At 38.1% G+C, this 14334-nt stretch overlaps 2 protein-coding genes across 2 annotated transcripts; both read left to right on the top strand.

Annotated features, from left to right (window-relative positions):
• Window positions 1-7536: 7536 nt before the first annotated feature.
• LOC141594485 (F-box/LRR-repeat protein At3g03360-like) lies at window positions 7537-8772 on the top strand. Its single transcript, XM_074414501.1, has one exon. The coding sequence runs from the start codon at window positions 7537-7539 to the stop codon at window positions 8770-8772; it is 1236 nt and encodes a 411-aa protein (XP_074270602.1).
• A 2170-nt stretch (window positions 8773-10942) lies between these two features.
• Window positions 10943-12139, top strand: LOC141594484 (uncharacterized). Its single transcript, XM_074414500.1, has one exon. It carries the CDS (start codon window positions 10943-10945, stop codon window positions 12137-12139), a length of 1197 nt encoding a protein of 398 aa, XP_074270601.1.
• The last annotated feature ends 2195 nt before the right edge of the window (window positions 12140-14334 follow it).

Below are 14334 nucleotides of genomic sequence, written 5' to 3'. Positions count from 1 at the left end.
TAGTCGAATAATGAGTAGCTGATAAATTATCACAATAAATTGCCGGCGGCGAAGAATGCGAAATACCAAGTTCTTGTAGTAGAGAGACAAGCCATAAAAGTTCCGTGGAGACAGTGGCAACGGCTCTAAATTCGGCCTCAGTGGTCGAGCAAGATAATGCTCGCTGTTTTTTCGAAGACCAGGATATGGGATTTTTGCCTAGATAAACTATAAACCCGGTTGTAGATAAGTAATCCGCGGAGTCTTCAGCGAAGTCCGCGTCACAGTACGCATGAAGATGAAGAGGAGTGGAATGATGCAGATGAATGCCAAGACGAAGAGTACCGTTCAGATATCGTAGGACACGTTTAAGAGCGAGCCAGTGTGTGGTGGTCGGGTGGGTTAAGAATTGAGCAAGTTTATTGACAGGAAACGCGATATCGGGTCGAGTAAGAGACAAATATTGGAGACTTCCAACTATGGCCCTGTAGTCATCTATATTTTCAACAGGATTATGAGGTTCTTTTGTAAGAGGCGGGTGTGCTAGCATGGGTGTGGTGGCGGGTTTTGACTCATGCATATTAAATTTGTGTAGTAAGTCGGAAATGTATTTGGTTTGGTTAAGGTGAAGACCGTGTTTGGTCGGGGTTACCTCAACACCGAGAAAGAATGACAGTGGACCGAGGTCCTTTAGGGAGAACTTACGAGAGAGTTCATCAATAAAGGCTCGGATGCGTGTCGGGTTTGGTCCGGTGATGACTATGTCATCGACATAGACTAGAACAAATAGGATATGGGTCTTATCATTGAGAATAAAGAGGGACGGGTCAGAGACCGAGTGTTTAAATTGTAGTTGTAATAGATAATTTTTGAGCTCGGTGTACCAAGCCCGTGGGGCTTGTTTGAGACCGTAGATGGCCTTTTGTAAGTGACAGACATAGTCGGGTTTGGCGGGATCCGTGAACCCGGGTGGTTGGTCCATAAAAACAGAATCGGTTAGCTTACCTTGTAAAAACGCATTGTTCACATCGAGTTGATGGAGGGGCCATCGACGAGTCACAGCGATAGACAATACAAGGCGAATTGTGGCTGGTTTGATAACGGGGCTAAAGGTTTCCGAATAATCGACACCGGGGCGTTGGTGAAAGCCCTTGGCAACTAGTCTAGCCTTATGTTGTTTAATAGAACCGTCTGGGTTGTACTTCACGCGGTATACCCATTTGCAACCGACAACGTTTTGGGCACTAGAACGAGGGACGAGGGTCCATGTTTCATTGCGAAGGAGAACTTGATGCTCGTCAAGCATGGCGGTTCTCCATCGTGGGTCCATGAGGGCTTGTTTTGTGGTTGTGGGAGTGGCATGAGGGGTAGGGATAGTGGCTGTTTTGGCGTGTTTCGAGGTGTGGGCAGCGGAGGTTGAGGTCGACGTAGCATACTTCGGGTTTGGTTTTATGATGTTGTTGGACAATCGAGTGGTGACACGGGATGGGGGTGGAGGAGGAGGTGGTGGGGGGGGGGAGGTGGAGAGGGGCTGGCCGTGGTGGTAGGACCAGAGGACGGAGGGGAGGGAGGGGAGGGAGTGTCGGGTTGGTTTGGGGAGGGTGGTTCGGGATTGGTGTCGGGCTCAGGAGTGGGAGGAGGTTGGTCTGGGGGGGGGGGGGGGGGTTGTTGTTGGATGGGCAGGGCCGGGGTAAGGAGGGGAATGGTGAGCTCACACCATCGGTCAGCGGTGGCAATGGGTGGCGGGGTGGATTTGAGAAGAGAGGTGTAAGGGAAAATGTGTTCGATAAATCGAACATGGCGAGATGTGTATAGTTTAGTGGCGACGAGATCATAGCATAAGTAAGCACTCTGAGTATTCGAGTAGCCTACAAACACACAAGGGGTTGATTTTGGGTCTAGCTTGTGAGCCGTGTAGGGTTTGAGCCACGGGTAACAGAGACAACCGAATGGTTTCAATTTTTTGTAATTCGGGTCACGACCAAAAAGGATTTGGTAAGGAGTTTTGTTATGTAAAGTGGATGTGGGAAGTCGATTAATGAGATAGGTTGCGGTGGAGAAAGCAAAGGGCCAAAAAGAGGTCGGCATTTGAGCATGAGTAAGGAGAGCAAGACCCGTTTCAACTACATGGCGATGGCGTCGTTCGGCAAAACCATTGTGCTCGAGTGTGTGAAGTGGTGAGGTGAGGTGGTTTATTCCGGCATCAAGGAGGGTTGGGTTTAATTTTTTGTATTCGCCCCCATTGTCGGAGTAGAATTGTTTAATTGGTTTTTGAAAATAATTTTCAATAATGTTCTTAAATCGAGTGAAAGTGGTTGTTGTGTCGGATTTATTTTTAATTGGATAAAGCCAAAAATAGTGTGAATAATGGTCGACAAAAATAATGTAGTATTTGAAGGAGTCGATGGAGTAAATAGGTGAGGTCCAAACATCGGAGAAAATGAGATCAAACGGTGCATTGGACTTTAATGTGGAAATCGAAAAGGGTAACTTGTGGCTTTTATTGATCAAACACGAATTACAATGCGAATAACTTGAAATACGGAAATTAAAAATGGTGTTTAATTGTTTAAGAATAGCATTGGAAGGGTGTCCCAGTCGAGCATGCCACAAATCGCTGGGAGACAAACTAAGGCTGGAGTAGGCGCGGGGCTTGGTGATGGGTGGTTGCCATTGATAGACGCCATCTTGAAACGGTCCTTGGATGAGAATTTCACCCGTCAAGCAGTCCTTAAAACAAAAAGAGAAGGGTGAGAAACAAGCAGTAGCATTATTGTCAAAACAGAATTGAGAGACAGACAAAAGGTTTCGAGCTATGGTTGGAACGACAAGAACATTATTAAACAAAAGAGAGCGAGAGGAAGAGGGGGTAGTGAATGAACCGTGGTGAGTGATAGGAAGGGCTGACCCGTCACCTATAATGAGGTCATCCGGTCCTTCATAAGGGCCGTGAAGAGCGAGGTTCTCGAGGTCGTTAGTAATGTGGTGCGAGGCACCGCTATCAACGATATAGGCAGAGGTGGAAGGGGTTGCAGCAGTGGCGGTGTGGGCTTGAGGTCGGGCCTGTTTGGGTGGTGGAAACGAGACCATTGGGTAGTCACGTTTGAAGTCGGGGCAGTCGCTGATAACATGGCCGGTTTCGCGGCAATATTGACAACGCCCTTTAAAGGTTCGTGGGTTCTGGTTGTGGGCAGGTGGGGTCGTGTTTTGGTGGCGGTTGGAGTTGGTGTGTGAATGATAGGTGCAGTTGTTGTTCGAGGAGTAGGTGTTATGGTGGTTGTAGCGAGAAGCATGGGGTTGGTAGCCACGAGATGCGACATTGGCAGTGGGTGAAAAGGTGGTGTTGCTTGGTTCTCGTTTGACGACGAGTTCATGTTGGATGAGCCTTTCGTGAAAGGCTTCAAAGGATATGGGTGTGTCTCGAGCACGGACCGCATCAATGACGGTTTTGTACTGCTCAAGAGGAAGGCCATGGATGATTTGAGCGATAATGTCCTCGGCATCCATGGGTTTGCCAAGATGGGCGAGTTGGTCGGTGCAAGATTTGATGGCAAGCATATACTCGGAGATCGTGCCATCGCCAAGAGTAATATGACGAAGACGATCCTTAATTTGAAGTATATGGCCGCGGGAAGGGTTAGCATAAGTAATAGCTAGGGTTTGCCATGCTTCATGAGAAGTATTGGCATCAAGAAGGATGGGTGAGACGGACTCGTGGAGTGTTCCGGCTAGGGCTCCTAGGATGAGGTTGTCTTGCTTGAACCATGTGGTGTAGGCTGGGTTGGGAACCGGTTCAGGGTTGGGTTTGGCTTCGGTTGCGGGTGGGGTGATGGTGGTGGATGGTGGTGGGTTGGTTCCATCGAGGTAGGAAAATAAGCCATAACCTCGAAGGAGTTTCGTGATTTGGTATTGCCAAGATCGGTAGGTCGATGGGGTGAGCTTAATGCAATTGGGGAAGGAGATGGAGATGAGTGGTTTTGTTGGTTCATCGTGGTTAGGAATAATCGAGTTGGTTTGGGTCGACATAATGGTTGCGTGAAGAGCAACGAAGACGATGATGGTTAAGATCGATGAAGGCGTGATACCATGTGAAGAATAAGAGAGGTTGTAAATATTGTTTGTGATTAATTGATTAAAACTAATGTACAGGATACATGTTTTTATACATACAAATGACTAGAGCTAGGTTACTATAAACATGGAACTAACAGCTAGAAGTTAGGGGAAGGGATAATTAACATGTGCTAAATAAAACTAACTAAAACAAGAAGCTATATTATAGGAGGAAGACTAGGCTTCCGTTGAGCTGCGTTTGTTTGTTCAACACATATAACATTCTACAACAAAATACTTCTATATTACGTCTCTGTTTTTGTGTGCCAAAAATCAGAGGGCACCGTCTTATCTCAGTAGAAAGTTCGATTATACCCAGGCACTGTTAAGGATCGAATTATTCTATTAGGAAAGCGGAGTCGATTCGATGCGGTGTTATTATTGTCAATTCCTGTTTCGTGCATATTCAATATCTAACAGTTATTGTACTAGGAATTATTATTTTTCTATTAGGAAAGTAGTAGTACTGGTATTAGGAAATTAATTATTAGATATTTAGTAATATTATATCTCCTCGTTTAGGTAATATTACTAGGATTTAGGAACACTATAGTCTGTACTATATATACACTATAGATACGAGTCTCATGTATTCTTATTACAATTGAATACTAGATATTTAGTAATATTATATCTACCTTGCACTATAGTCTGTACTATATCTTAGCAAGATGGGAGAAGGAGAAGCAAAAAGGGACAGAATATCCGAGATGCCCGAAGAAATAAAGGAACAAATATTATCATCCCTTTGTATGAAAGATGCGATTCGTACAAGCTCTTTGTCTTCTGTTTGGAGGTACACTTGGGTCTCCCTTCCTTTTCTTGATTTTGGGTATGCCGTTTTTAAGCAATTTAGGTCTTATTTTGAGACTCTTCCTACTAGTCATCCCAAAAAGCAACACCTTTATTGTTCTATTTTTCACAAGGCGGACATGTAGAACCTGCATAAATAATCAAATTGTCAATAGATAACTTCAGATCCTATACTATGATGAAGCAGGTGACACCTGCATAATTTTAAGTATGCGAGGGGTTTAAGGTGCTCCGAATTCCAAGGCTTTCGAAATTAAAAGAGCTCCAAGTTATGCTGATGCGTGATCTTGATCTAATAGAGATTAATGCAATGTCTCTTCAATGCTTGACCCTTATAGATTGTCCTGCATTGAAGCATATTAAGATCATCTCCAACTCTCTTACAAGTTTTCAAGTTAAGGATTGCCCAAATTTGAGTCGAACTGAGCTTGACACTCCCAAGCGTGGATTACCGAAAGCCTTTTTTCATTAATTAATGTCCCTGTGATGCGACCTTCGACAAAGTTCTATGGTATTCAAAACTTGTCTTTCTTTTAATTTTTTTCCTACGTGAATGTAAAAACATTGTGTCATGAATCGATCCCTCCTAATGGAGATAGGATATCAATGCTTACATGTTATTTTACTCGTCCAAGACGAGGATCCAAAACCATGAAGACCGTCGTGACAATGCTTACATGTTCTTTAACATAGTTTTGAAACAAAGATTAGAAAAAGAAAAATGGATGAATTTGGATCGCAAAGACACATATCAGTATATATGGATATGTATAACAAACCAGAAAGAATAATGTGAGGGGGCATTAAACTATTTAAGTGCATCCGAAGTATTACATCATTGTATTTTTATCGAAGTAGAAAATTAAAATTATTAAGTCATTCAAGGGAGAGTTCTTAAAAACACGTAGATATCTCTTTCAATTTTATTTTACACGGAGTATTGAAATTGCCATTAGAGGTACATGAACTGGCACTACAAAGTACGGACTCTGGTACGAGCTTTCTTAAAAAGAGGTGGGGGTGGTGCTTTATAAGACTGACTCGTTGGTGGACTGTGTTTAGGTGCTGCAATATGATAATAACAGCGCGGCCGAAACTGTTAAGATTATAGAGAGGAGATTGCATGAGGGAGAATTGTATTATTGATTGTATGTTGTATAAGTCGGGCTTAGTATAAGCCCAATCTTCTAATAGAAACCAATACCGGCCTCTAAACCTTTTACGACCTTAGCTGCTTTCTTGCAATTGTTTGAGCCATCACATTTTCTCCAACATTTCCTGGGAACAATAGTATCAATAGTATTATTACAATAGTAAATATATATATCCTCATTGATATTACTAAAATTGCCATATTATATGTGTATGTGAACAATATATTGTGTTGTTTTGGGTTTAATGAACTATATGAGCACCCTACATACATTTATATAAGCTAAGATTAGAAGGGGAACTATGGCGGATTAAATTAATGAGATCAACTTGTGGATTACAAATTATAAATTACTCCCTCCATCTCGGTCAATTGTTGTCCTTTCGTTTTGGCACAAAGACCAAGGAATGAGGAAAAGACCAATAACTAAATGACAAGTGGAACAAATTGAATGAGAATGATTAAATTACTCATCAAGTTCATTCTTAAAATAGAAAGGACAACAAATGACTGAGACAACCCAAAATGGAAAAGGACAACAAATGACCGGGACAGAGGGAGTATAAATCACCTATTTACTAAATGAATAGGCTAAACTCCAAATTTTCCAGCCTAAACATATTCCTAAAATAAAGTTTAGTTATTTTTAGCATATTCTATAACTATTGTGGGCTAGAATACACATAATCTTTATATTTATAATCCTACATGTGATATTCATGTCATTTGGTATTTTACATTGTATACAAAATTATCTCCAATCTTTTTATAATATAAAAATGATTTTTTTGTTTAAGAATCATACGAAAAAAATTCATTGATTTTCTATGATAAAAAGTTGCAGCTAAAAATATATTATCAGTAAAATTTTATAAAATAACACCATTAATCTCTCGCTAATAGGAAAAACTTTTATTAAAATACTCAATTCATGATTAATACGATTTTGACTTTAATTTTTCCAAATCAAAATATAACGATGAGAAACGTTAAAAAAATAGTTAATTTAAATTTCATAATAAATATAATACACTAAAAAAAAAGAAAAACTCTATATACGAGATTAACGGGAACTAAACTATTATGGAGTAATTAATTAACAATCTCGATTGTGAAAATCAAGTAAAGTCAACCCATTAGTGACTAGTTAATCGAGAAAGTCAATGTTTGCATGTACGAGATTGATTTGAATACTTGTTTATACGGAGTATTATGGAATTAAGCCATTTTAGGTATAAGGTATATGGTTTAGAATGAGGTAAATTTATATTTTCTGTTTGTTTCATCAATTTTGCAATTTGATACCTATAGAATAGAATTGAAAGAAAAAACATAATAGAAAAAAAAATCTATTTTTTCTCAAAATTAGAAATAATATCCATTAATTTTGCTTCACAGATGAAACAAATTAGAAACAAATTAATTAACAATCTCGATTGGTGAATCAAACACCCCTTAGATATTTGTATTCTAGCAAGATGGAAGAAGAAGCAAAAAGGGACAGAATATCCGAGATGCCAAAAGAAATAAAGGAACAAATATTATCATCCCTTTGTATGAAAGACGCGATTCGTACAAGCTCTTTGTCTTCTGTTTGGAGGTACACTTGGGTCTCCCTTCCTTTTCTTGATTTTGGGTTTGACGTTTTTGAGCAATTTACCTCTTATTTTAAGACTCTTCCTATTAGTCATCCCAAAAAGCGACACCTTTATTGTTCTATTTTTCACAAGGCGGAGGAGGAAGAAGACGATTCTGAATCATCAATCGATAACACTGATTATTATAAGTATACTGATTCGTATGCTTGGAAAAATGATCATCAAGAAGTTGGATATTTGCAAATGATGGATGAACTTTTGCAAATATACATTAAAAAGAACCCATCTTCGCGGGTTTTGAAAAAGATATCCCTTTATGTACCTATGCTTTATGACTCTAAGATGCGTGATTATGGTGCTCTTGTTGTATCCCGATGTCTTTCGCTTGTCAAAGACAATGTTATCGAGCTTGATTATTGGATCAACAACTTTGGGGAGCGTTACCGCCCTAAGGATTCATATTATGCTTTGCAAAATTGTCTTCCTATTTTAGATTCGAAAACTTTAATCAAGCTGGAGTTATCTGGATGTTACTTGGATATAGAAAAAAAAGTCGACATACCAATTGATCTTCCCAATTTGAAACACTTACGTCTAACAAATTTCAATGTAGACGAGAATATGCTGGAGACCTTGCTTGCTAAATGTCCAGCTTTGGAAAAGCTCAAATTTTTCTACTGCGAGGGGTTTAAGGTGCTCCGAATTCCAATGCTTTCGAAATTAAAAGAGCTCGAAGTTGATCAGATACGTGATTTTGATCGATTAGAGATTAATGCAATGTCTCTTCAATGCTTGGTCCTTATTAACGATTATACAAATAAGTGCAAAGTTAAGATGGATTCTAATTCTTGTAAAAGCTTTGTTAATTTGGTCCTCCATGGCTGTGATGTAACGGATGATTTCTTTAATAATGTCGCGGAATTTCCACACTTGGAAACCGTATCCCTTATAGATTGTCCTGAATTGAAGCATATTAAGATCACCGGCAACTCTCTTACAAGTTTGCAAATTGAGGAGTGCCCAAATTTGAGTCTAGCTGAGTTCGACACAGCCTTATTGAGAAACTCGACAGTCGCTGCTACAACAGCTTCCTTATTCCAATATGAATGTGTCTGATTCTGAGAAATTGTCGCATAAGTAATAAGTTTCCGTCGAAGGATGAAGGTTTACATATTTGTTCATTTTACAATTTACATAAACTTCCCTGACTTTTTTCTATTGTTGAACTGTCCATTTTTCTTTATAGTCTCATTAGAAGGTGGTAATCGTCAATTACTCCCTCCGTCCGTGTCATTTTATTTTACTTATTCCATTTAATTTATGGGTACTCGGTTGTTTGTTTATGTTTTTATATTAGAAATATTTCTAGTTTTTTTTTTGAAGTAGAAAACAGATTATTTTATATATTTGGAGTTTTTCTCGAGTGTGTTAATGTGTAGTTATCGAGTGGGTTTGAATGTTCGATAAATGTGTTTTGACGAAATAGGTTTTCGTTGGGTTTAGATCTGGTTACTTTGAATCCAGAAGTATATCCCGGACCTTTGATTGACTACGCAAATAGGCAATTTGGTGTAAAGGGAGTTATAAGACGATTTTGATGGTGCTGGGGTTTAGAAGGACTACTGTTCATTACTTACCTAGTTACCATTATCCCTCTTTCCTCCCACGACCCCGTCTTCTTACTAACAAATTGTAAACGACCCCATCTTCTTCCTACGGGATTAAGTGTGTAAGACCCCGTAGTCACTATCAAAAACCCAGCTCTTAGAATGGAATCAAGAGATCTACGAAAATTGTAACCCTCGATCTTTGAATGATAAAATTCTTGTTTACCGTATTGTTTTCTTGCCTCTTTGTTGTTTATTTACGAATTTTTATGGTTTACAAACGCGATTTTTGACAAAGTTCTATGCATTCTAAACGTATGGCATTAGTCATCGGCGTCAGGCAATCAAAAAATTTGCATTTCACAATCAAACCCAAAGAGGTAAAAGCTGTGTATTTCTCTTAATGTGTTTTTTTAACATTGTTTCATGAATTGATCTCTCCTAATTAATTCATCAAAGCACTAGCTCGAAAACGGAGTAAGGAATTCAATGCTTATGGGTTCTTAATTAACATAGTTTTACTCGTCAAAGACGAGGATCAAGAACCATTAAGAATATCAAATTTTTATAATGCTTGTTTGATTCATCTTTGTGAATACATTAAGAATATCAAATTTTTATAATTTTTATCAATGCAAAATGAAAGATATTGATGGTACAAAATGTGTCTCGATAAATGTGAAAAAGCAAACGTAAAGAATCTGTTGAAACAGAGGGAGTATTAGAACAAGTAAAGATAAAGATAGTTCTCATGAGAGACCGTCTCCCACTAATTTAGTGGGAGACATAATATGTAAAAAAGAAATTTAATGGGTTCGAGGTCTCTCAATAATGTTATTGAGATATGTCTCAATAATGTTATTGAGATATGTCTCTCCGGAGTTTTTGTGAAGAAAGAAATGAGGGGAATATGCCACATATTACCTCATTGTACTTTTATTGAAGTAGAAAATTAAAATTATTAACTCATTCAAAGGAGAGTTCCTAAAATCACGTAGATATCTCTTTCAATTTTATTTTATACGGAATATTGAAATTGCCATTAGACATTTAGACGTACATGGACTTCTACTACAAACTACAAAGTACAGACTCGCGGAGGTACATCTTTCTTATTCGAAAAGGTGGGGGTGGTGTTAATGTTGGTGGCGCTTTATAAGACGGATGCGTCTCTGGACTGTGTTTAGGTGCTGCAATATGTGAATATATAATAGGTTACTTTGGAGGGTTAGACCCAAAGCGGACACTATCGTAAAATGTGCCATGGGTACCGGCACAGCCTAATAAGAGGTATCAACAACGCTACCACAGTCCCACATACCACGTGCGTCCTAGCTTGTGCGGTTCTTCTGTTGCCTAACGTCACTAAATAAAACCCTAATTAAGACAATTTTAAACAAGAAGAACTCAACCCGGGTTAAGGATATTCATATTATCTCATATACTTTGTATAATATTGTTATTGTACTAGGAATTATTATTTTTCTATTAGGAAAGTAGTAGTACTGGTATTAGGAAATTAATTACTCGTATTAGATATTTAGTAATATTATATCTCCTCGTTTAGGTAATTATTAGGGTTTAGGAATCTACCTTGCACTATAGTCTGTACTATATATACTCTATAGATACGAGTCTCATGTATTCTTATTACAATTCAATTCACTAATCTTAGCAAGATGGAAGAAGGAGAAGCAAAAAGAGACAGAATATCCGAGATGGCGGAAGAAATAAAGGAACAAATAGTATCATCCCTTTGTATGAAAGACGCGATTTGTACAAGCTCTTTGTCTTCTGTATGGAGGTACACTTGGGTCTCCCTTCCTTTTCTGGATTTTGGGGTTGACGTTTATGGACGATTTACCTCTTATTTTAAGAGACTTCCTAATGCTCATCCCAAAAAGCGACACCTTTATTGTTCTATTTTTCACAAGGCGGAGGAGGAAGAAGACGATTCTGAATCGACAGTCGATAACACTACTGATTATTATAAGTATACTGATTCGTATGCTTGGAAAAGTGATCATCAAGAAGTTGGATATTTGCAAATGATAGATGAACTTTTGCAAATATACATTAAAAAGAACCCATCTTTGCGGGTTTTGAAAAAGATATCCCTTTATGTACCTATGATTTCCGACTCTAAGATGCGTGATTATGGTGCTCTTATTGTATTCCGATGTCTTTCGCTTGCCAAACACAATGTTACCGAGCTTGATTATTTGATCAGCGACAATGGGTGGCGTTTCCGCCCTAAGGATTCATACCGTGCTTTGCAAAATTGTCTTCCTATCTTAGAATCGAAAACTTTAACCAAGCTGGAGTTACATGGATGTTACTTGGCTACGCTAAAAAAAGTCGACATACCAATTGATCTTCCCAATTTGAAACACTTACGTCTAATTAACTTCAATGTACGCGAGAATATGCTGGAGACCCTGCTTGCTAAATGTCCAGCTTTGGAAAAGCTCGAATTTTTATGGTTGTGTAAGGGGTTTAACGTGCTCCGAGTTCCAAGGCTTTCGAAATTAAAAACGCTTAAAGTTGAGTACATATATAATCTTGATCTAATAGAGATTAATGCAATGTCTCTTCAATGCTTGACCCTTATTAACCTTAATACAAATAAGTGCAAAATTAAGATGGCTTCTAATTCTTGTAACAACTTGGTTAATTTGTTCGTCGATGGTTCTGGCATAACTGATGATTTCTTTAACAGTGTCGCGGAATTTCCACACCTGAAAACCATATCCCTTATAAATTGTCCTGAATTGAAGCATATTAAGATCACCTCCGACTCTCTTACAAGTTTTGATGTTAAGGATTGCCCAAATTTGAGTCGGACTGAGCTTGATACTCCGAAGCTGTTGTCCTGAATTGAAGCATATTAAGAGTCACGACATCAAGTGGCTAATTGCAAAACAAGGGATACCTCACCCCTCTTTTCAATAAATGTATGTCCTTGTGATTCGACCTTTGACAAAGTTCTATGGCATTCCAAACTTATGTCTTTCTCTTAATTTATTTATTTTTCCATGAATGTATAAACATTGTTTCATGAATCGATCCCTTCTAGTCGATTCATCAAAGCACTGGCTGGGAAATGGCGATAGGATATCAATACTTACATGTTCTTTTGACAAAAGATTAAGAAAGGAAAAATGGATCCAAAACCATGGAGACAGCTATTACTTTTGACGAAAGATTAAGAAAGGAAAAATGGATGAATTTGGATCAAACAGAACACATAACAGTATATATATATAGAAATATGGAATGTAGCTTACAAAAAACTAACATAAATAGAAATAGATAACTATTGAGTAATACAATCTAAAATGGAAATAGATAACTATTTAAGTACATCCGATGTATTACATCATTGTATTTTTTTATCGAAGTAGAAAATTAAAATTATTAAGTCATTCAAGGGAGGGTTCTTAAAAATACGTAGATATCTCTTTCAATTTTATTTTGTACGGAGTATTGAAATTGCCATTAGAGGTACATGGACTACAAAGTACGGACTCTGGTACAAGCTTTCTTAAAAAAAAGGTGGTGGTGGTGCTTTATAAGACTGACTCGTTGGTGGACTGTGTTTAGGTGCTGCAATATGATAATAACAGCGCGGCTGAAACCAAGACCGGCCTCCGAACCTTTTCCGACCAAAAATATCTTCTTTTACATTATTCTTGGAGCATCGTAATGACCTTAGATGCTTTCTTGCTATTGTTTGAGCCATCACATTTTCTCCAACATATAGTATCACTAGTATTATTACAATAGTAAATATCCTCAATGATATTACTAAAATTGCCATATTATGTGTATGTGAACAATATATTGTGTTGTTTTGGGTTTAATGAACTATATGAGCACCCTACATACATTTATATAGGCTAAGATAAGAACATCCACAATAGAGAGGATTGAACATCCTCTTAGTACTCTCTCTCTTCTAAGAGGACATCCTCTCTATTGTGGGACTTATGTTAAGTGTCCTCTTAACAAGAGGAATGTAGTCACTTCCTCTACTTTTAGAGGATTTTAGAGGAAAGCTAACTTTGGCCCTTGTGCCTACTAATCAACCACTTTTTGTCATATGGACAATAATTCTTTTATTTTTTTTCTTTAATAAAAATTGGTAGAGTATTTTAATTAAGAGAGGAATATTAAGATGATCCTCTCTATTGTGTGAGAAAATAAAAGAAAGAGGATGGAGATGGTGAGAAATAAAGTGAATGAAAGAGAAAATGAGGTGTCCAAAAATTAGAGGGAGTGATGCAAAATAAGAGGAAGATAAGCTCCTCTCTATTGTGGATGGTCTAAGAAGGGGAACTATGGCGGATTTAATTAATGAGATCAACTTGTGAATTACAAATTATAAATTATAAATTATGGAGTAATTAATTAACAATCTCGATTGTGAAAATCGAGTAAAGTCAACCCACTAGTGACTAGTTAATCGAGAAAGTCAATGTTTGCATGTACTTCCATAAATAAGCTCATTAAGACTAGATTTCAAGCCCGGGCGTTGCCCGGGTCATATCAGTACAGTGGCTTCAAAGTACTTATTAGGAGATTGTTGTTAAAAACGACTATTGAATTGCATTTTGGTCACTTTGTATGCTCAATACCAAAGAAGAATAAAGATGGCCATGGTTCTTTTAAGAGAACTCATTTTTCATGATATTTGATGTGAGGCATGTCAAAAATGATTCGACCTATAATAAGTGTATCTCGTGACTCAAGATTGATCTGAAATACCAAGCTTTTACAAACACATCAAGTTGATAAAAAAATGATCTGAGTGTGATGATCTGAGTGTGATTGGGTTTTACTTGGCTCGTCCTTAAACTGCACGCTCCGTAACAACTTAGGGGTCGTTTGGTTACCCACTAAAAAACACAGGATGTACAATTCATGTGAATTGAAAAATGGGTAACTTGTTTGGTTACCCCAATTCACATGAATTGGAACTTCCCATGAATTCTAATTCCTCCATAATGGAGGAAGTTGCTTACCTAGGTCCCCCTAGGTAAGTGGGAATGCCTACATGAATTGCAATTCC

The sequence above is a fragment of the Silene latifolia genome, chromosome 8, assembly GCF_048544455.1.
Source record: "Silene latifolia isolate original U9 population chromosome 8, ASM4854445v1, whole genome shotgun sequence".
In the NCBI taxonomy this organism is placed as follows: domain Eukaryota; kingdom Viridiplantae; phylum Streptophyta; class Magnoliopsida; order Caryophyllales; family Caryophyllaceae; genus Silene; species Silene latifolia.
This window is presented reverse-complemented; position numbering and strand designations above follow the sequence as displayed.

Bases quoted from the DNA above. Each gene is read 5' to 3' on its own strand.
- LOC141594485 (XM_074414501.1), top strand. From the start codon at position 7,537: ATGGAAGAAGAAGCAAAAAGGGACAGAATATCCGAGATGCCAAAAGAA.
- LOC141594484 (XM_074414500.1), top strand. From the start codon at position 10,943: ATGGAAGAAGGAGAAGCAAAAAGAGACAGAATATCCGAGATGGCGGAA.